Source organism: Leopardus geoffroyi, chromosome C1 (genome assembly GCF_018350155.1).
Source record: "Leopardus geoffroyi isolate Oge1 chromosome C1, O.geoffroyi_Oge1_pat1.0, whole genome shotgun sequence".
Classification (NCBI taxonomy): Eukaryota; Metazoa; Chordata; class Mammalia; order Carnivora; family Felidae; genus Leopardus; species Leopardus geoffroyi.
In genome coordinates, this window is record NC_059328.1 from 7,348,824 (window position 1) to 7,371,406 (window position 22,583).

Genomic DNA, 22,583 nt, shown 5'->3' on the forward strand with positions numbered 1-22,583 from the left:
GATTTCATCTTGGGTCATGATCTCAGGGTCCTGAGATTGAGCCCCGCATGGGGCTCCTTGCTGAGTGTGGAGCCTCTTTAAGATTCTTTCTCTCTCTCCCTCCCTGTCTACCCCACCCTTACTACCTCATGTGTGTGCCCTCTCTCTCTCAAAAATAGTAATCATTTAAAAAAGTGTATAGCAAATGAAAATTCAATAAAATTTTATTAAGTACTCCTATTAAAGTATCACATATTTTGAGTAAATTCAAAGGATGGGAAGAGTAAAATTTTATGATTTTCCTGATCTAGAAAAATTAATGTTTTCTATTAGAAATGTCACCATGTAGTGGAGTGTCTTCTCATAAAGGGTTTGGAATCTTAAGACAGAGGTAAAGGGGAAATTTTTATACAGTTAAAATTATTCTTTTTTTAAAAGATTTTATTTTTTTTTTTTTAATTTTTTTTTTTTTTCAACGTTTATTTATTTTTGGGACAGAGAGAGACAGAGCATGAACGGGGGAGGGGCAGAGAGAGAGGGAGACACAGAATCGGAAACAGGCTCCAGGCTCTGAGCCATCAGCCCAGAGCCCGACGCGGGGCTCGAACTCACGGACCGCGAGATCGTGACCTGGCTGAAGTCGGACGCTTAACCGACTGCGCCACCCAGGCGCCCCAAAAGATTTTATTTTTAAGTACTCTGCATTGAATGTGGGGCTCGAACTTAACAACCCTGAGATTAGGAGTCACACACTCCACCAACTGAGCCAGCCAGGCACCCCTATACAGTCAAAATTATTCTTAAATACCTTCATTGACTCTGTCTAAATAGCATGCATTCTCTTCTTATACATATATATGTATGAATTTATAACGTATATGGTAACTGACAATGTGTAATGTATACAGCATGATAAATAAAATGCGTGCAAAGTGTAGTTTAATAGCAGTGACTGCTATGTAATAATGCTAATAGCAGAGTCACAGGTACTCGAGGATAGTGTGAAGAATTGAATTCACATAAACTAAATGTGCCAGGGACCTAACGCTGGAGAGCTCCTCCTCTTCCCTAAATGTGGCTTTCTTTCTAAGGAAACATTTTTGAGATGCTGTCATTGAGGGAGAATAGAGATGAGATTGGAGGAGACCATACTCCGAACTCTCCTTTTATTCCATTCAAAGCATTCACCTTTGATATTGTTGCTATTCATACTTTAAGAGAAAAGGGATCTCGCTAATTCGTTTAGCACTCATGAGTAACTTTGTACCTCTCTCATCTATGCTGTTCCCGCCTCTCCTGCTTCTGTAGTTGTGTGAAGAACTGTTCGAGAAAATCAACGACAACTGTAATGAAGAAATGTCTTACTCTGTAGAGGTGAGTACAACTGTGGGTTAAAGCAAGAGGCCTCCGGACTCCATTCCCTCCAGTGTTACTTTGCAAAGGCCCCACATTATGACTGAGCTAGATCACTTAACGATTCCCCCAGTTTTGTACTCGTAGGCTATTTCTAAGTTTGGGTCATAACGAATAGTGTCGCAATTAAATCCTTGTTCGTACGTCGTAAGCTTGTTCATAAGCTTTATTTTTAGCTATTTCCTTTATGTAGCCGCTTGTCAGACAATACGTTTGAATTGCCAAGTGGCTTTTTAGAAGGAAATGCTGTACCAATTTCCAGTCCTATCAGGAGGGTGTAAGCACCCATTGTGTCCTTGCCAACATTTAGTGTTTTCGTTTTTTACTCTGCCAATTTGAAAAGGGCACAATTTCTTGCTTACTTAAAGTAGAATTCTTTTGATTATTAGTGTAGTTGAACATCTGGTAAATTATGCACATGCCTGTTTACATTTTGGATTGCAGTGTTTATCTTGATATTCATTTGTGTGAATTCTTTCCCCCTTTAATATTATCAATAATGATTTCTGATAGGCATTGGTTTTTAAAATATTTATAATCAGATCTCTTCGCCCCTCCCTTCTTCATAATTGCTTATAAGCTTAGAAAGTTACTCTCCATCCAGTGAATACTCCAGCTCTTTGAAGAACAGGTCTATAGAATTGCATTCTATACATTAATTTATTTGATGAACATTTTCACTCATTTATATGTGCTTTATGAAGCTCTCGTTACCCCCATTTTTGGTACTCAGTTTCATAGAAGCAAATGATTAAAGTCTTCCATTAACATGAACCTGTTCTGAGACATGAAGCCGTTTTTAAGCAAACTACTTTTTTTTATCTGTGTGTTGTGATTTTCTATAGGACTTACACAATTCCTAGTTGACCCACTTAGCTGGCTTGGGTTTCTTCTTTACAGCGTTGCATTAATTTATAAGTTTTAAAGAATTCTGCTTTGTGAATATCCTATGCCAAAAGGGGAATGTGCTGCTCTGAAAAAATTTTTTGTAAAAATGAATTCTCTAAATAGCTTGTCTCATCCTATAACTGTTATTTTTTTGAATACTAAATGTATGACAAATGAAAATTCAGTAGATTTTTATTCTTACTAAAATAATCACATAGTTTACATTATTCAAAGGATAGAGGGTGTGACAGAATGTGACAGACTTTTTTGAGCTTATAGATAGATAATAAAAGAAGATGCCATTTCCTTTCGTATTGGAGTTCACAAGCTTACTTGGGGTGTGGTGTAGATCCCTAGTTGACACTCTGGTTCCTTATGTTTGTGGGACCTCTGCCTCTTCTCCTTTCTCTCTTGTGTTTGCTCTGCTCTGGCCACACTGGCTTTTTTTTTCTTCTTCTTTTGCTGTTTCTGGAATACACAGCAACTTTCCTACCTCAGGGCTTTTTTTTTTAGCCTGAAATTTTCTTCTCTTGGATATCTTTTTGTCTAAGCGTTGTGACTCCTTCGGGTCTTTTTTCAAATCTTATCCTCTCAACAAAGCTTACTTTGACCACCTTGTTTAGCACTGCAGCTTGCCCTCCACCCCTGCACTCCTGATCTCTCTTGCCCTGGTTGTTTCTTCCCCCCATAATACTCATCATATTCTAACCTACTTATAATCCTGTCTCTCTATTTATCTGCCTTTTGTTTATTTTCATTTAGAGTCATAAGCTCACCGGGACAGGAATTCTTGTCTGTTTCATTTACTGATATTTGCCAAGTGCCTTAGAAAGTGCCTGGAAGATAATGCTGCTCAGTGAATTGAATTTGCCAAGTGGGGTCTGTAATGGTTAGCTCAAAAAGAAAAGAAATAGTGATGACTTTAGGTGGATTTGCATATTAGAGAGTAAGTAACGGAGCATGACAGCTTTCGCTTCGGTTACTTGGGTCCTCTTAGTCCCATACCTGTGTGGAAAGAGACAAGTTTTCTAAGAAGATCTAATAGCTACCTGGGATTCTGGAGCGTATGGACAAGTTTAAGTACACGAGAATGATTACCATTTCACTTTCTAAGATGAGCTGCTTTTAAGAAGGAATATTTGTCGTCCTGTTTTACTGTCAGAGTGGATCAGTTACTTCGAGGGTTCTCAGTATTTAAAAAATTGATTTTAGATTATGGTATAAATATACAGTCAGCTCTGAGATGGAATGAAAGAGAAAAGCAATAGAAATGGAGATAAGCTTCTATTTCAGATACTCTGAAAATGTGCCTATAGAATATTTAAAGTTGAAAAATGTTGAAGTTTTATGGTATGCTTGAGTAGCTTAGTGCTGCACAAGCTTCTCATTCCTCGGGAAGATTGTAATGAGGCTTACTGTGGTGAATTTACCCCAGTCCAGAGCCTACATTATTTGTTTACAAGTCTGATCTTATATAGAGATCAGGAGCAGAAGCATCCTTTAAAGCCAGACTCTTGAATGAAGCTCATTTAGCTTATGTTACAAAACCACCATTTTTGTTTGTTACTTTCCCATGAGGAAAAACTCTTACTTAGACCAGAACACCCACATTAGCAAGACTGGCGTATTATCTTCTTGTGGACACGCTTCTGTTGGAACCCTTTAGGTTCTTTAGTGACCGTGGAATTCGAGAGGGAGGAGTTGACTAGACGACTCCTACGTTGAGTTGCCTCAGGTGGAGAAAGGCTAGTCTGCTACGTCCACCTCCAGGATGAGAACGGTCCTGCTGGTACGACAAGAGTTCCAGCAGTGTGTTAGCTGACGCTTCCTCTTCCCTCGTGAGTCTTGGGCAGGTCCTGCCATGCAGCCAGGCTCTATGCTGACCCGTCCTCACTCCTTGTGGTAGGTGGATTGCTTGTCCGTAATCAGTCACCGTGTGGTCAGTCTTACAGTAGTAGAGTTGCTGGTCTCTTTTAGTCTTCCCTGCTCTGGAATATTGTTTCTTGGTTTTAACACTAATAGAGTTTTTATTTCCAAGCTTTTAGAATAACCTCACTGTAATCCTCAATTATTGACAACAGGATACATTTTAAAAAGTGTATTAGTAACTGGTAAGTTGTTACTAAAAATAATATTTTTCTTCTGCTTTAGACAAGTAGCAGCTACTGACTGCTGAGATAATGTTTACCTCCTTTTCTTTCCTGAGACTGTGGGAAGGCTGGTTCTAAGTTAGTGATGTCTGTGCATACCATTAGTAGAATCAAAGGGACTGGACCTACAGTATTTTTCTTTGTAAAGATTGCTGATCTCTCATCGTACCACTTTTTTTTTTTAAGTAATCTCCACGCCCAACATGGGACTTGAACTCATGACGCGAGATCAAGAGTCACGCACTCTACTGAGTCAGCCAGGTGCCCCTAATTGTAGACCTTTTAATCAATGTTATACAACATTTAAAAAACATTTTAGGGGCGCCTGGGTGGCTCAGTCGGTTGAGCATCTGACTTCGGCTCAGGTCATGATCTCATGGCCTGTGAGTTGGAGCTCCACGTTGGGCTCTGTTCTGACAGCTCAGAGCCTTGAGCCTGCTTCGGGTTCTGTGTCTCCCTTTCTCTGCCCCTCTGCTACTCATGCTCTGTCTCTCCCTCTCTCAAAAATAGATAAACATTCAAAAAAAATTTTTTTAAATAAAAGTAAAAACATTTTAAGTCAGGGGAGGGGCAGAGAAAGAGAGAGAGAGAGAATCCCAAGCAGGCTCCATGCTGCCAGCACGGAGCCTGACGCGGGGCTAGAAACCACGAACCGTGAGATCATGACCTGAGCCAAAACCAAGAGTCAGATGGTCAACTGACTGAGACACCCAGGCGCCCCTATAAAACGTTTTTTTAATGTATAGAATTTCTTTTTCCAAGTCCTCCAGTTCAAATTAATAGTTTGTTTCTAGGTGAGCTACATGGAAATTTACTGTGAAAGAGTACGAGACCTGCTGAATCCAAAAAACAAGGGTCATTTGCGTGTGCGTGAACATCCGCTTCTTGGCCCATATGTGGAGGATCTGTCCAAGCTGGCAGTCACTTCCTACACAGACATTGCTGACCTCATGGATGCTGGGAACAAAGCCAGGTATGGTAGAAATAGACTCATGACCGAGGGGTTTGGTACATTTTCGGGTCCTTTGCTCCCAGTTAAGGGTTTGAGATCACATAGCCATGAAAGTTGCTTTAATTGTGGATCCTCTGATCCTTTGGCCATGCTGGAGAAAGAAGTGAGGGCTTCAGCATATTGGGCATCTTTCTTCTCACCAAAACAGTGCGGTGCTGGAGTGCGTCAGAACTTTGATTAAATTTTAGTATCTTGATTTTGATGAAGTTGTGGTAAAATGTTGGATATCATGTGCCTATGGTAGTGATCGATTGTGGAATAAAGAATAAAAACTAAATGCCTTGGTGGTTCCTAAAGGGACAACTGAAGTATGAGAAATGATTCTGATGTGGTACCTTTGGAGTTGGGGGTGGGTTGATAGGCTCACAAATAAGGTGCATTGAGAACAGTTTGTGTAAGTGACAATCTCACGATCTGTGAAGAGGTTTAAAGCTGTTGCTTTTTGTGCTTATGATGTGGAGCCTGCTGTCCGTTTTAACTTTCATCTAAGAATTCTACTGTCATATGTCACCATTATGTTTATTTAGGACAGTGGCAGCTACCAACATGAATGAAACAAGTAGCCGTTCCCATGCTGTGTTTACCATTGTTTTCACCCAGAAGAAACATGATACTGAGACCAACCTTTCCACTGAGAAGGTAGGACAACTTCAGTGTCTAGGCTTGAGTTGTGTAGGACGGGAAACTTCAGGAGTCCTTGCTACCCTCTGCATCTTATGGAGGGCAGAAAGTTGCTGTTTTACTCAACGGAGAATATTTTATATCTTCTACTTGTCATTTCTATTCCTATTCTGAACCAATTTTGAGCATGGGTTTTGAGTGAAATCGCAAGATAGAAAGTAGGGTTAAGAAAAAACAATTCAAGACTTTGGGTCTCAAAAACTACTTTGTGCAAGAGAGTTCAGCAGTTCTGTGGGGAGAAAATCCTTCCCTTTTTTCTTGACTAGAACCTCTTTATTACTTTATTAGCTTGTTTGGTATGTGTATTTTTTTTTTTTTCTTTTTGAGCTCTGATAATGTGGTGTGGGATTAAATATTTAAGCAAACAGTTAAGCAGACAAGGTGTGGTTTTCCTTGGAAAATAAATAACTGCATAGCATTCCTGAGGTTTTTCAAATACTTTGCTTGTTAATGTCTCGTTTTCTACACCGTTCAACAGAGTAGACTCTGGAATTAAACGGCTTGCCTTAGATCCTGCCTCTACTACTTTGCAGCACTGTTACCTTGGGCAAGTTACTTAACCTCTTTGTACCTTAGTTTCCTGAACCTCATAGGTTTGTTAAGATGATCACATATTGGTACAGGTTAGTGCACATAGAGCCTGGCTCAGAGCCCGGTGTATTCACTCAATAAATGTGGATTTTATTGTTATTATTGTTAGTAGTAGATTTATGTTAAATTCTTCTCTGCCTACATACCTAAGTAGCATGTGGCTGGCTTTTTAAACCTGAAGTTAGATTTAAAAAGACATTTTTTTTATACATGTTTTCTAGTGTTTATTTTTGAGAGAGAGAGACAGAGTGCAAGCTGGGGAGTGGCAGAGAGAGAGAGAGAGGGAGACACAGAATCTGAAGCAGACTCCAGGCTCTGAGCTGTCAGCACAGAGCCTGACATGGGGCTCGAACTCACAGGACTGCAAGATCATGACCTGAGCTGACATCGGACACTTAACCGACTGAGCCACTCAGGCGCCCCTTAATGTTTATTTTTGAGAGAGAGAGAGAGGGAGCATGCGCATGCACTAGTCGGGAGAAGCAGAAAGAGAGGGAGACACAGAATCCGAAGCAGGCTCCAGGCTCTGAGCTGTCAGCACAGAGCCCAATACGGGGCTCGAACCCACGAATCAAGGGATAATGACCTAAACTGAAGTCAGACACTTAATTGACTGAGCCAGCCAGGTGCCGCTGAAGTTACATTTTATTATACTGGCAACAAAAAAAGATCCTTTGCCTTATTAACTGAGTACTTTATGCTAAATGGTATCACTAAAAACTAGAATCACTTTTTACTTGGTGATTTGTCTGTTTTTAGCTGAAAATTATTTTAGAAAACATGGTCTTCACATAGGTGGTCAAATAACTTGACACGGCTTAGCTAGTTACAGTGTTAATGCGATTTAGTACATCCAGTGTGAAAGTAGTTTTTCCATGATGTCACATCTACAAAAATAATGATGTTAACATAACCAAAGCGTCTTTGATCATCCATTTTGGATACTTTTGTCTAACTTTCCTGAATGTTTTGTTGTTGTTGTTGTTTTTTACAACTTTACTGAGGTATTGTTGAAGTATGATGAACCACACCTATTTAAAGAGTAAATTGGATTGCTGTATATGCACCTGTAAAACCAGTGTCATCATCCAAGTAACCAGTTCTTTTACCCTGGAAAGTTGCCTCATGCTGCTTTATAATCTTAACTGTACCACTCCTTCCACCCTGATGCTCGGGCAATTCTGATCTGCCTTTTGTCACGACAGATTAACTGACATTTTCCAGAATTTTATATAAGTGGAGTTTTATAGTATGTACTGTTCTCTGGCCTCGCTTCTTTCACTCAGCATACTTTTGAAATTCATTTGTGTTGTTGTTACATCAGTAGTTCACTCCTTTTCATTGCTGGCTAGTATTCTGTTACAAAGATCTATCACAGTTTGTGCATTGACTCATCTGTTGGTGGGCATTGAAATTGTTTCTAGTTTTTGATTGTTTAAATGAAGATGCTGTAACCATGTGCGTACAAGCCTTCGTGTAGATATTTGCTTTTGTTTCTCTTGGTAAATACCTAGGAGCGGAATGGTTGAGTCTTATGGTAGGTATATGTCTCTGCTAAACTGTCTTCCAAAGTGATTATATCATTTTACATCCCACCAGCAGTGTGTGAGAGTTCTAGTTGCCGGAGGCTTCATATTTAATATGCCGTTTAATGGATTAATGGGTTTTATATATTTTTATGCCATGCCATTGTAAAATATGTGTATCCTAAAATTACTTGTTTTGAACCAAGATAATTGCTGCGAACTTTTGTGCATGCTCTGTGTCTTGGGCCATCTGTAAAAAAGCCCTAATATTTGTAGTCTTCATGCCTCATTTTTAATTTCCTGCCTCTTAATGTTTTCTGGTTCTACCTTGCTTATTTCTTTTGAATTGCCCCAATGTCTTGTTCTTTACCAGGTCAGTAAAATCAGCTTGGTGGATCTAGCAGGAAGTGAACGAGCTGATTCCACTGGTGCCAAAGGGACTCGATTAAAGGTATTTATTTTACCAAACAATTGTACCAGTCAATAAATGTTCTATAACATAGGTCAGCAAACTATGACCAGTAGGTCACATTGGGCCCACTGTCTGTTTTTGTAAATGAAATTTTATGGGAGCACAGCTGTGTCTCTTTGTTTATGTGTTGTCTACAACGGTAAGGTTGAAAAGTTGTGAAAGAGACCGCATGGCCCTCAAAACCTTTTGCTGATGTCTGATCTGTAATCCAATGAAAGATAAGTTACATAATGTAATAGTTAAGGAGGACTTGATGGTCAAGGTGAGAGCTGGAGTGTGTTTTGAGGAACAAACTAGATGTAAGCGACACTAATAGGACAGGGACACAGAAGACCCAAGTGTGAGAACAAACATGGGCCTCTCCAGAGAGATACTTCATTAGCAAGAGCAGAAATTGCATGTTGGTGAGTTGGGGGAAGAAGGCTGCATCTGTAAGCTTTTGGGGCAGGATATCCTGCAGCTGCGTAGGCCTGTGAGTTAGGCATGTGGTCCCGACGTGGCATTAAGTGGAGAGGATTACAAGAGGTTTTTAGAACTTGTGGTCATAAATACACAATGCTAGCATTAAGACCTAATTGTGTCTTATGTATTATATATGATGTGGCAGTCGTAGAAATTCTGCATCATAATTCTTCATGTTTGGTATTGATTTCAGGAAGGAGCAAATATTAATAAGTCTCTTACAACTCTGGGCAAAGTCATTTCAGCCTTGGCAGAGGTGGTGAGTATTACATACCCGATTGTATGGGAAAATTTGTCTGTTCAGCAAAGGTACTTGATGATATTTTATGTGTTTATAAAGACTGACCTTTTTTGGCCCTTTTACGTAATCTTGCCTTTCTCCTTTTAGAACTTTTCAGATAAGATACTAGGCATAGTACATTTTAACCTTCTACTGAGAATAAAAGAGATTAACGAGAATGAAAGTAAATACATCTGTGAAGGCTAGGCTGAAACTAGTTCTTTACAAAGACCTAAGGTCTGACTACTTTTTTTGAGCCTTACTTCAGTCTCTCATCGAAACTAAGGTTTTTGTTTGTTTGTTTGTTTGTTTGTTTGTTTTGTGGGTTTGTGTTTTTTGTTTTTTTTTTGCATACCCTTTCCTATACAGTCTTTTCTAAGTAGGATGTAGTACCTCTTGGAGTATTTTGAGCATTTGCCTTGGTGAATGCTATTGATTTGGGGGCCAATAATACATTTTTAAAAGTTGTGTTACTCTTTTCTATTCTTTAACAGTAGGACACTAAATCTGAAACAGTTTGTATAAGGGGCTTCATGTTTTAGGTTAAAAGCTGAGGAAGTACCAGTTAGTCACTGTGTACTCTAGTTTCGTACATCATTTGAATCCGTAAAAAGAATCCGCTGCTTTCTTGCTTGTTTCTGAAAAGTCATACTCAATTTATGACTTTAAAGTACTTTCTGTTTGAAGGCTTATCCTGTGTTTTCATTCTTTCTTTTAAATGCTTCGTCTGTAGGATAACTGCACCAGCAAGGTATGGTGGGATTTGCTAGAAATGAACTAGCTGTAGAATCAAATTGTGATGATTTTAAATCCTCAGCAGGATGTATGGAGACATAAGACGGAATGGAACCTTGAAAAAAACCTTTTTGTTACTCACTTTCTGACTCTGGAATTCAGAGTTGCTGTTTAGAGTGACCATGAATCATAAGACTTCACACCACAATTCATTTGGGGAACATGCTGTGCTTTGGACAAGGAATTCAGAATAAAGGAACAAGAAAGGAATTGAGGAAGTGTCTACATTGTGTTATCTTATGATGCTTTTCCTAGTGATCTGTAGGACTGCCATTTGAAGAAGTCACCTATAAACATCTTGAAAGGGCAATAAAAATATTTTTTACAGGTACCATTCTGAAACATAGCTACCTTTGTGAAGTTATTAGGACATGTTCCTTAGATTTCTTTGTGTAATCTTATTTCCTATCATGAGAAGTCATGGATTATTTAAATTGTTAGAAAAATTTTTTTCTACTCTTTGGTTATATATAAAGTGAAGGCTGTAGAATCAAGTTAGACACTATAATTGTATCTAGAAAACATACTCTTTGCATCCTTTTAACCGAAATACAATAGACTTTTCCTTATATTCCTATACAAATACTCTAAAATTTCTCAGTACTATTTTGTATAAATAATGGAGCACTTAACAGTTTGTTCTGAATCACATGAGTAACATTGGAGATAGCAGGCAGTATCTGCCATGAAATAGTTCATTCTATGTTTTAAGCATATGGGTTTGTTTATTTTCTACTTACACAAAAATTACTTCGTAACAAGTAATGCTTTTTTTTTTTTTTTTCTGTTTCTTTCTGCTTGTTGGAAAAAGCTGCCTTAAATTTAAAAATCTGTTATTTGATATGATGCATGTGTAGATACTCTTCAGATATCTAGTCTGGGTCCCAGAACCATGAAAGCTGTTAGAATTTAGTGGCTTTTCCAACTTGGCCTGTCCGTTTGCTCATTGTTAACATTCATATCAACCAAAGGAAAAGTTTACAAAGTATTTATCTGCATATTTCTCTCGCTGCTCTGTGCCACAATTAATTTGCAAATGAATTTTTTAGAATGATTTTGTCAAAACCCAGTTTAGTACTTGGCATCTATGCCATTACTAACAGATCAGAAGTAAGTTTTAGTTTCTCTGTAACAAGCATCATTTAGGGTGAATTAAAATGTACTGTTACTTCCACTGGGGAGAGAAACAGGATTATTATCACCCATACTTGATAGTTTTTCTTTTTAGAAAGGTTACTGATATAAATAAACATAAACCCTTTTAGGTAATTACTGAGGAACTTCTTTGTGAGAACAGATGAGATTAATTTGTAAGACAGCAAATAGAAAAGAAGTGGCTAAAATTCTGAGGTATTTTCAAATGGAAAAGATGGAAGTTCTCCTTATGCTTCTTTATTTAGCTCCTCCTTCTTAATTTAGTCTAATTGCCCGAAATGAGAATAGAACATTTTTGGCAAAGAGATACTGCTTATTTTTATAGTACTGTTTGGAGTCCTTATAACTGACGTACTTTAAATCTTGCAGCATTTTCAGTACGAACCAACCTCAGGCAAAGCGGAGTGGTTAGGTGTGGTGTGGGGCTAGCGAAAATAGACTGAGGTCGCAGGCCTCCAGAATTTTGTAGTGGGATGACAGTCCCACTAAACTATGAATGACTGACGGGTCAATTCTCCCTAGAGGTCTGTGCTATAAGAGATGGAATTAAAGTGCTACTTGCCAATTCCCTTGCCTCCTCAACAGACTAGAGGTCAGCCACTTAGTACCCCTTTTCTGAATGCCCGTGCTTTTGCAAGAGCTAGAGCATCCTTGGGGCACCTGGGTGGCTCAGTCGGTGAAGTGTCTGACTTCCGCTCCGGTCATGATCTCACGGCTTGTGAGTTCTAGCCCTGCGACAGGCTCTGTGCTGACAGCTTGGAGCCTGGAACCTGCTTCAGATTCTGTGCCTCCCTCTCTGCCCCTCCCCCACTCGCACTCTGTGTTTGTCTGTCTGTCTGTCTGTCTGTCTCTCTCTCTCTCTCTCTCTCTCTCTCAAAAATGAATAGATAAACTTTAAAAACTAGATCATCCTTAGTTTAACCTCAGATTGTACCAGGAATAGGGGGAGGTGTTTTTCAGTGAACACTGGCTTCCCCTTAGTGGCTTCTTAAATTGTCCCTACATAGTCGTCAGCTAGGAGGATGCTGCAGTAACTATTGTCTGTCTGCCAAGCGTTCACGTTAATTTTTACTTTCAAGGATATAATTTTCTCATTTTAGCACTGGCTTTGTGTTGGTGGCTTTTGCTCTATCCTGTGATAGTGAGAAAGGTCACAGCAGTATAAGTAAATGCTTGATACGTATATACAGAACATTCATCTTGCAGTCTTTGTAAGTCTTCAGAGTCAAGATCACATCACTGTCTTAGACCTTTTCACTTTGAGTCCTAACTCTGTCAGTTGGATTTTTGGGGGGCGTAATTTCCTTCCAAAGAAACCAAATGTCCATTACTTTATAAAAGTTATTAGAGATGGAACAGTCCACTTGGTGAATTGGTGTTTGGCCAAATAAATTTCATTAACTAAATGACTTGCTCCTACACATCCAACCTGGAATGCCTAGGATTCATATTTGCCCTTCTGCAAAAGTAAAAAATAATTGCTTGAGGATTAGATATCAGGTGATGTTAAGGAGTTACTATTAATTTTGTTAATGTGTGATAATGGTTTTTATAGTTACCTTTTTGATTTTGATTAAAAAAATTTTTTTAATGTTTTATTTATTTTTGAGACAGAGAGAGACAGAGCATGAGCAAGGGAGGGACAGAGAGAGAGGGAGACACCCAGTCTGAAGCAGGCTTTAGGCTCTGAGCTGTCAGCACAGAGCCTGACGTGGGGCTCGAACTCACAAACCGTGAGATCACGACCTGAGCCAAAGTCGGACGCTTAACCGACTGAGCCACCCAGGCACTTCACCTTTTTTATTTTTAAAACTTTTTTTTAATCTTTTTTTATTTTTGAAAGAGAGACAGTGTGTGAGGAGGGGAGAAGCAGAGAGAGAGGGAGATACAGAATCCGAAGCAGGCTCCAGGCTCTGAGCTGTCAGCACGGAGACTGACGTGGGGCTTGAACTCACAAAGCGTGAGATCATGACTTGAGCCAGTTGGATGCTCAACCGACTGAGCCACCCAGGCGCCCCTCTAGTTACCTTTTTTTAAAAAAAGTACTTCTCTGTTGGAGATACATACCTGAAATATTTATAGGTGAAATGTTGGATTTGCTTTAAAACACTAGCAGCTATGAAAGATATGATATGGACAGTATATTAGATAATGGTATTGTATGGATGTTAAATTTCCTAAATTTGGTCATTGGACTGTGACTGTGTAAGAGAATGGCCTTATCTGCTTAAGTATTTAGGGATGAAAGGGCATGGTGTCTGCAGTTCATTCCAAAATGGTTCAGGAAGAAAAAGCGTTAAGTGTTTGAGGGATTGGCGAAATACTGGTAAGGTGGATGATCGATACACGGTAGCTCATTATACTACTCTCTAAACTTGTGTATGTTGTAAATTTTTCAAAATAAAATATTAAAAAAAAATTACTTCATTGCACGAACTTTGGGTATGGTGAAAAATTGAAGCCATGAGTGTTAAATTTCAGCAGTGATGGGGTTCTATGGTACTTTGCTTGGGAATTTTAGACTGGTTTGCCTTCCATGTGAATTTTTCCTCCCTAGCAATGCTAAGACCATTTCTTTCTGTTTAATAGAGTAAGAAGAAAAAGAAAACTGATTTTATTCCCTACAGGGATTCTGTACTTACTTGGCTCCTTCGGGAAAATCTAGGTACGTTGAACACTAGTGTGTGGTTATCTTTTTAAAGCTATTTACTGGTTATCTTTTGTGGTTAATTGTCTTGTATATTTGTTTTGGAAAAGAATAATCTCTAGATACCCATGTTACTAACCTCACTCCTCCCTCCTTCTTTTCCTTTTTGCTCTTGAATTAAGCTGGTTGGATTTGCTCACCTTTAAATGAGAGTTTTCTCCCCTATCTTGTTGACCTTGGAACATGAACTGTGGTGTGGTTGTCTTCCTAACCACACCTACTTCAAACTTTTGCTCCTTCTTCAGACCTCTTTGAAAACTCCCTATTACCTTTTTGCTGATGTTTTTGGACCTTCAGGTCATTGCTCTTTATTCTCTGTTCTGTTAGCCTCCTTCCCTCCTTCCTGATGGAAAGAAGGGAATGATCAGTTGTGTCAAATGTTGGTGACGGATGGAAGAGGCTGAGAATAGCCTGTTGGACTGTCCACATCACTGTGACTTTTCACTCACTAACAGCACTTTGGTGGAGTGGCTGAGGTCTTAGCTGGAGCGGGAGAGGGAAACTGATCACAGTAGATTTAAACACCAAGATTAAGAGTATAACAGTGCCTGGCATAGGAACTTGAGACATTTGTTGACTCTTGGTTAAATCTTAGGATCTGAGATTGTGCTGTCTAAATTGACACATTTAATAAAGTTCTTCTTTCTTTTTTTTAAATTTTTTTTTTTTTTCAACGTTTATTTATTTTTGGGACAGAGAGAGACAGAGCATGAACGGGGGAGGGGCAGAGAGAGAGGGAGACACAGAATCGGAAACAGGCTCCAGGCTCTGAGCCATCAGCCCAGAGCCTGACGCGGGGCTCGAACTCACGGACCGCGAGATCGTGACCTGGCTGAAGTCGGACGCTTAACCGACTGCGCCACCCAGGCGCCCCTAAAGTTCTTCTTTCTAAAGTAAATATGATTTGAGATAACCATGATTCATCTTCTTAGGTGGTAATTCTCGGACTGCAATGGTTGCTGCTCTGAGCCCAGCAGATATCAACTATGATGAAACTTTGAGCACTTTGAGGTACTCCGATATGATCTCGGTAGCAAAATAGAACACTGTGCCACCATAAATCATTTTGTTATGCCATGGATTTTCTTATGATATATGGGTAATTTTTTGTGTAAGTAATGATCCAGCCCTCTCATAACAGGGAAAACATGTGTTGGGGGAGACTTCTACTGTAATAGAATTTACTTGTTAATGGCAAAGACAGGAACTTTTTCATAGGAAAGATTCTAAAATTGCTCAAATGAGATGTGGATAACTTTTAGATAATAGTGAAAGTTTCTTACCATTTTCATCCCTGTAAAAAGAAGTGTCCCCTTCTTGTGGTGTTTGTCATTATAGAGATGCTCAAGTCTTAACAAGTAATGCAATTATGAGTATGTGTCGTGTTAAAAAAATTTACAGAATGTTCACTAATAGGACACGGGTGGCCCTTGAACAGCTCAGTGGTCATGGGTGCCTTCCCTCTGCACAGTCAAAAATCTGCATATAACTTGACTCCCCCAAAACTCGACTACTAATAGCCTACTCTTGACCAGAAGCCTTAACACAAATAGTTGATTAACTCATATTTTTATGTTACATGTATTTTATACTGTATTCTTACAATAAAGTTACTTGTAGGAAAGAAAATGTTATTAAGAAAATCATGAGAGAAAATACATTTACAGTACTGGACTGTATTTATCAAAAAATCAGATTATAAGTCGACCTGCACAGTTCTAACCCATGTTGTCCAAGCATCAGCTGTATATCTGTATGTGCAGTAGATTTTATTACTTTAATCTGGAGCTTTCTACTCTTCTTCCGTTGAAGACACTTTTAATATAATGGAAAGAACACTATACAGTCTGACAGATTCGTTTTGAGTCCTCTTCTGGTATTTATTTCTTTTATGATTTTGGGTAAATCATTAAATTCATCTGAGCCTTTTTCTTCATCTTTATAAGATACTGTAAAACATCCTATGCATGTGTTATTATTAAGGCTTATAAAATGTGTAAACACTCAAGCTGTTTGATTTAGAGATAGAAATAATGATACGTTATTTATGAGAAGTAGAGTATCTGAGGAATGGCAAAAATGAATGTTCCTTTTTTTGATATAGATATGCAGATCGTGCAAAGCAAATTAAATGCAATGCTGTTATCAACGAGGACCCCAATGCCAAACTGGTTCGTGAATTGAAGGAGGAGGTGACGCGGCTGAAGGACCTTCTTCGTGCTCAGGGACTGGGAGATATTATCGATAGTAAGTGAATTAAGGTCAACACAAACTCTGATCTTTCCCTCTTCAGGGTTCTTAGATTTAAACTTAGATTAAAAGAGCTTATGAAGTTAGATAGTGGGAAAAAAAGGTGGTTTTTTTTGTTTTTGCTTTTTCTTAAGTTTTAAAAAAATCCAATGAAAACGATCTCAGAATTTCTTTATGTAGTATGTACCAGGCTATCCAGTCGTGAAAGTTTTTAAAGTTTTTATTGAAGTCCTTAAATTAGTTTTTAAAATGTAAATATGTCACTGCTTATATTTTTTTAAATATATACTTTTAAGTTTATTTATCTTAAGAGAGAGAGAGAGAAAGTGTGCACGTGCACGAGACGGGGAGGGGCAGAGAGAGGGAGAGAGAGAATCCCAAGCAGGTTCTACGCTGTCAGCACAGAGCCCAACGCAGGGCTCGATCTCATGAACTGTGAGATCATGACCTGAGCTGAAATCAAGAGTCGGATACTTAACTGACTAAGACACCCAGGCGCCCCTCATTGCTTGTATTTTTATTAGGTTTTCATTTTAGATCAGCAGTGAAGTTTATTTGGAATGAGCTTATTTTTACTGAGAAATTACTTCATAAAAATGTTACTTGAAATTTTTGTTTTTGTATTATGTGTTTCTCTGGATTAATGTAGTAGCAATAATATATGTGTAACAAACACACTATTTCAGTCCCCTTTCAGATAAGATTTACCTTTGAGTGGTATCTTTCCCTTCCTGTAAAATGACTGAGGAACACTCTCCACCTTGCTCCCTCTGAACACACAAAGGGGAAATTATCCATTTCCTATCAAGTTTAAGAATGAGACTTCCAGAGAATATTATTTCACAGTATTGTCTTAAAATAAGTCTTTTTGGGGGGCACCTGGGTGACTCCATCGGTTAAGTATCCGACTCGATTTAGACTCAGGTCATGATCTCGTGGTTTGTGAGATCAGACCCCACATTGGGCTCCACGCTGACAGTGCGGAGCCTGCTTGGGATTCTTCTTCTCTCTCTGCCCCTCCCCACTCACACTCACTTGCTCTCCCAAAATAAATAAACTTAAGAAAAATCTATATTTTTTTAACCTCAGTATTCTGCCTGACTAATGTCTAATCAGAAGTTGAGTTAACTGGATGATTTGGGTAGAATATTATATGGGTTTATTTGATAAAGCATGTTTTTAGTTTTTAAGTAAAAAATTAATATTCTATTGTTTGGAATTCTAGTAAGATGTTAAAAGCCTCTGAGTTTAGTTCTTCTTACTGATTAGCACCTGAGTTTGAGTGAAGACAGTGTGCAAAATGATCATATATTCCGAGTGTTAATTTTTTTCACCTTCCCAAATGCCAAATGCTGCTCTGTTCCCTCTCTGTGTCACTGCTGAACCTGAACTTTGACCCTTCTTGTATTTTCCCTCCTGCTTACCTTCAGTTGATCCATTGATCGATGATTACTCTGGAAGTGGAGGCAAATGTGTGTATTTCATGTATTGGTTATTTCCAGTACTCTGATTTGCTAATCTGCCTCTGCTGGATCAGCCTTAAAATGAGCTTTGCATGCCAGCAATCCTAACAGGGAAATCCCAGACAGAGCATATTATAGGTTCAGAAATGATCCTGGTTTAGCCCTTCTCCATTTGGCAAACACACTGCTGAATTTCAGTTTGTGGATTAAATAGTTAATAGGCTTGAGAATCTCTTCCTACTTCTACTCTTCAGTTTTTCCACTTCTGTGATTAAACTGAATCCAAAGTCATAGCGGATGATGGTGGTGACAACAGCAACTCACATATCCTGAGTGTTTATAAAGTGCTGGGCCCCATTCTAGGGACCTTGAATGTATTATCTCATTTAATCCTGTCACTGATTCTGGAAAAAGTTCCATTATGCCCACTTTTCCCCATGAGGACACCGCTTACCTGGGGTGGTTAATTCGCTACTGAGATCTCATGGTTTCTGTGTGGTCGGCTTGGATAGTGTAAGTCAGCTCCAGCTTTTAATCATTACTACGCCTTTTTGGCCTCTTGAGCTCCTTCAGGGTCTGATTAATAGAAAGATCCTTTTAAATTAGCTATATAACTCTGAAACGTAGTGTACGTATAATTAAAAACAACCGCTTGCGGTTGGCCAAACGATCCATGACTGAGTAGCTCTGTGAATGTTGGGTTAGCACTCACCTGTGCTTATGCTAAGTTAGTTTCCTCCATATCTTGGGCCTCAGCTTACATGGTGATTAGGAAAACTTTTTTGTTTTCCTTTTCTGGAATTACAAATTAAATTTAAAATGTGTGCTTGAAATGAGGATATTTTATGAAGGATCATAAATACCTAGACACCTCGTTGTCCTTTCCATGTATATCATTAAGTTGGTGAGGACGTGGTTTCTTACCCTTTCCATGAGGGGATCTTTATCTTAGAAGAAATGAAGAATCTTGACTTCTTGGTTAAGTTTAGATTTTAATTGATTTGCTTGTTCATTTAATGAGGCATGTAATAGGGCTTGACCAGGAGGAAACACACAGGAGAAAGCAAAGGCAGCCCTGGCTGCTGTGATGAGGCTAGGCCTTGCGGACACAGTAAGACTCCAATACCCAGTGGCTCTTGGACCAGAACAGCTCTGTCTGAGATTTCCGAAGCTGACCGATACTGATGTGAGAAAGACGCCATCTCGCTCCTGCTTTTGTGCCCCAGGTGGTGCTGCTATCAGCTTGTTGCGTCACTCTTTTCTGAGCAGTGTGGCATCTCCCAAAAAGCTATGCATGACTAAGTTTTAATTTTGTATCCCCGCAGGAAAGCAGCCCTGACTACTTACAAGTTTCCATTTCGGTCGACTACTCTTAATGTCCTTTAGGGCTCGCATGTGTCCATTGGGCCTTCTAAACTCCATCCATCCTATTCTTTCCGACCTTGCCGCCGTCACCTGATGGCTGATTTTTTGCTCCAGTTCCCATCCCCCTTTTAAAACTTGCTTGTTTTCCGTGTTCTCTATTTGCAGATGGTGGTTTTCAAACTGTCTCGAAGCAACCACTGGTTGTAAGGGGTTTCAAGAACTGGCTTTGATTAAATAGAGATGAGTAGACCCAGAGAGAGCAAATAATACTGCTTTCTGACTCTTTGACTCATATCATTTAAGGAAAACTTAACTTAGTTTTGATACAAGTTTTAAGTAATGCCGACTTTCTCAAATTTAAATATGAGCTAATTTTAAAATAGAAACCCATCAGTACCCATGGGTTTTCTCTGGTGTCTGCAACAAGGATGACAAATGAATGAAAGTACGTAGAGCAAATTAATTTTGTTGTTTGTGGCTCTTTTTATCAAAACTAAATTTAAAAACAAAACTTAGAGTTCTGTTAAAGACTTTTTAGTAAGTGAAAGTATGTCCCTGAAACTTGCATTTCATACTGGCAACTCGGCCTACCAGTGACTCCTGGTAGTCCTGTTAGGCAAAGTAAGAGCTGTACTTTGCAATAGTTAGCAAATCATCAGCCTTGATTTGCTTGATCTAATAGATGAATGAAAAGCATTCCAACTTCATCAATTTGCTGATTGTTCTTCCCTGTTGAGGCAATTGGCCCTGAGTTCTTAATCAGAACTTACACAAAATTCTTGTGACTTCTGCAGTTACCGCTCCTTTTCAAAAGCATATTTTAAAGGTCCTTTTTAGCATGTTGAAATGCTGCTATACGAAGGATACTACTGAGTGCTCAGATTTTTGTTTTAACTGTAGCATCTTCTTGGGAATTTTTGCTGAATGCCATAAAATACTGGGCCAGGTTAATATTATTGATAACTATGTGATCATCTTTTTTTCCTTTACCATGATAAATTACTGAGATTTAAGAGTAGTGTAAATTTAAAACATTGTAGATTCGGAGCCGTAGAAGGAATAGAAGGAATGTAGCATGTTTTACTTACAGAGGGTGCTTGAGCATTGTCCTTTGAGGCTCTGGTTACCCTCTACCAAATACAGTGTGAACCCACACTGGAGTTTCTTAGTTTCTAAATTCGGAAGTGGTTCTTCACCTCTACGATACCAGTATTAAAGACAGACATGTTTTAGAACTGCCATCTAGAACAATTATAACTTGTCTTTGTATCATAACGTGTCTGTCTTGGCGCTTTAATGCTCTCCTTTCTTACGCTGGTGTTCCTTCCTGTCTTTTTTCTCCCTCTGCTCCTTTCCCCCCTCTCCACTTTTTCTGCCTTCCCTTCTTTCTGTCTCCCAGATCTGAAAGATTTTCAGAACAATAAGCATAGGTACTTGCTAGCCTCTGAGAACCAACGCCCTGGCAATTTTTCCACAGCGTCCATGGGGTCTCTTACCTCATCTCCATCTTCCTGCTCACTCAGTAGTCAGGTGGGCTTAACATCTGTGACCAGTATTCAGGAGAGGATCATGTCTACACCTGGAGGAGAGGAAGCCATTGAACGCCTAAAGGTAAGTAATACCTCAGACTGAATGAAAGGCGTTCTGTATAGTTCCATAAGGCAGAGTTAGGACTTAAAAACCACTGAGATTTTTGTTGAGGATATGGAAGAACTTTCTAACCCCTAGAGGTGTCCTGGAAATGGAATTTGCTGCTTCATAATATCAGCAGTTGCTTTTCACCAGAATGCTTGAGTCTGACGTGGCCAGACAGAGATGAGAGAGATGCATGGGGAGATCAGAGGTTGGCCATGCAAGTAACTGATAAGTAGATATGTCCTTTAATTCTGAGGTAGTTTATAAGCCGTAGGGAAATTGTTTAGTTGGAAATTTAGTGGGAAACTAATTTGTCAGAAGCACTTGGTTTCATTTGAAGATTGAATTCTGTATAGAGCCGTGTGTATGTTAGTAAAGTACACAGTCAAAAGTTTGGACATGTGAGTAGCTGTACCAGGTTTATTCAGAACATGTGAAATGATAACCTCTGGAAGTTCATAGGAAGTCTTGGGCCCTATTCACACGGCTGTGGAAGGGCTGCCCACCTCCTGCGCCAGTGCTCGTGGGGTCATGGGCCTCAGCGCCAAGCTGTGCACATGCATTGTGTGCTCACAGGTCCACCTGCAATGGCGCCCCGCTTTGCTTCCCCAGGCTGTGGTTGGCTCTGTTGGGTACTCTCTTGTCTTTCTCCATGAGTATAAAAGTGAGCAGTAGTGGTGCCTGCTGACTCCTGGCTCCCGGGTCCTTCCTGCCCCTCAGTGACTGCAGTGAGAACAGACCGTGCCATCTATCAGGTCACTGTGACAGCATCACAAATGCTTTTTCTTTCCCTGCCCATTACCTCCAGGGTGATCGTTTGATCCACCACGCCTTTGGGACTTTGTATTCCCAAGTATGGGGGGAGGGGGGCGGGGATGGAGGTGTCAGGGGAGGAACAAGGAGGGCAGAGAAAGTTTTTCAGGGAGCTGGGAAGTTGCAGTTATGTTTGCAGCCAACAGGCTCTTTGCACTCGGTATTCTCCACAACTGCTGCTTGTTCAAGGACTGTTGGGGACAGTGACACACTTTGATAAATTAATGATGGGAAAGGTTTGCTGAGCCTTTTCACCGCTAAAAGGAGAGGAAGCTTGATAAGTTGAAGATGGCAGATGTTTTCATTTTCATTTTCAGGTGAGGCCGAAAAAGATTTTTTTTTTTTTTTAATGTTTATTTATTGAGAGAGGGAGAGAGGGCGGGGAAAGAGAGAATCCCAAGTAGGCTTCATGCCCTCAGCACAGAGCCCAACATAGGGCTTGATCTCACAAACGAGGAAATCATGACTTGAGCCAAAATCAAGAGTCAGATGCTTAATTGACTGAGCCACCCAGGCGCCCCCAGAAAAAGATTTTACATGAAGAATAGGCTACTGTTTCTTAGTCTGCCTTTTCCCTTGGCATTGTACTCACTTCCAAGCTTAGGTGCTTCGGAAACCAGAGTGTTGATCTTGTCCCTTTCTTCAGAGCATGTTAGCAGAAAGTGGATGAAGTCCTGAAATACCTAGCAAAGGGAAAAGGGTGAGAGATCTTTTCATCAATTGCTGTAACTCGAAGGGTAATTTCTGCTATTTTAAAATTGCCTTTGAAATTTTAATAGAGACATCAGCGGAGTCCGTGCAAGAACGCTTCCTGTGTGTGTTTTTTTCATGAATAGACATCAGTGACAGAGTTGCTGTGTGGGGTTCTTTCTATTCAGGCCAGGGGTGGGGGGGTGGTGCAGGGGTTCCGTGGGAGGGAGGTGAGATTTCCCACTTACTATTTAAT

General features: G+C 39.6%; 1 protein-coding gene across 32 annotated transcripts in view; it reads left to right on the forward strand.

Moving 5' to 3' along the window:
- The window catches only part of KIF1B (kinesin family member 1B), a 147,280-nt gene that overhangs the window by 45,013 nt on the left and 79,684 nt on the right, over window positions 1-22,583 (forward strand). For 12 of the 32 annotated variants that reach the window (XM_045482103.1, XM_045482107.1, XM_045482108.1 and 9 more), the window contains exons 5-15: window positions 1,288-1,353; window positions 5,225-5,403; window positions 5,970-6,081; window positions 8,614-8,691; window positions 9,368-9,433; window positions 10,188-10,205; window positions 13,994-14,069; window positions 15,044-15,122; window positions 16,216-16,358; window positions 17,792-17,833; window positions 20,589-20,800. In XM_045482103.1, coding sequence (XP_045338059.1) covers window positions 1,288-1,353; window positions 5,225-5,403; window positions 5,970-6,081; window positions 8,614-8,691; window positions 9,368-9,433; window positions 10,188-10,205; window positions 13,994-14,069; window positions 15,044-15,122; window positions 16,216-16,358; window positions 17,792-17,833; window positions 20,589-20,800 — 1,071 coding nt within the window. The remainder of the gene's footprint in view (window positions 1-1,287; window positions 1,354-5,224; window positions 5,404-5,969; window positions 6,082-8,613; window positions 8,692-9,367; window positions 9,434-10,187; window positions 10,206-13,993; window positions 14,070-15,043; window positions 15,123-16,215; window positions 16,359-17,791; window positions 17,834-20,588; window positions 20,801-22,583) is intronic. The other 20 variants (XM_045482112.1, XM_045482117.1, XM_045482119.1 and 17 more) reach the window with 5 other exon arrangements.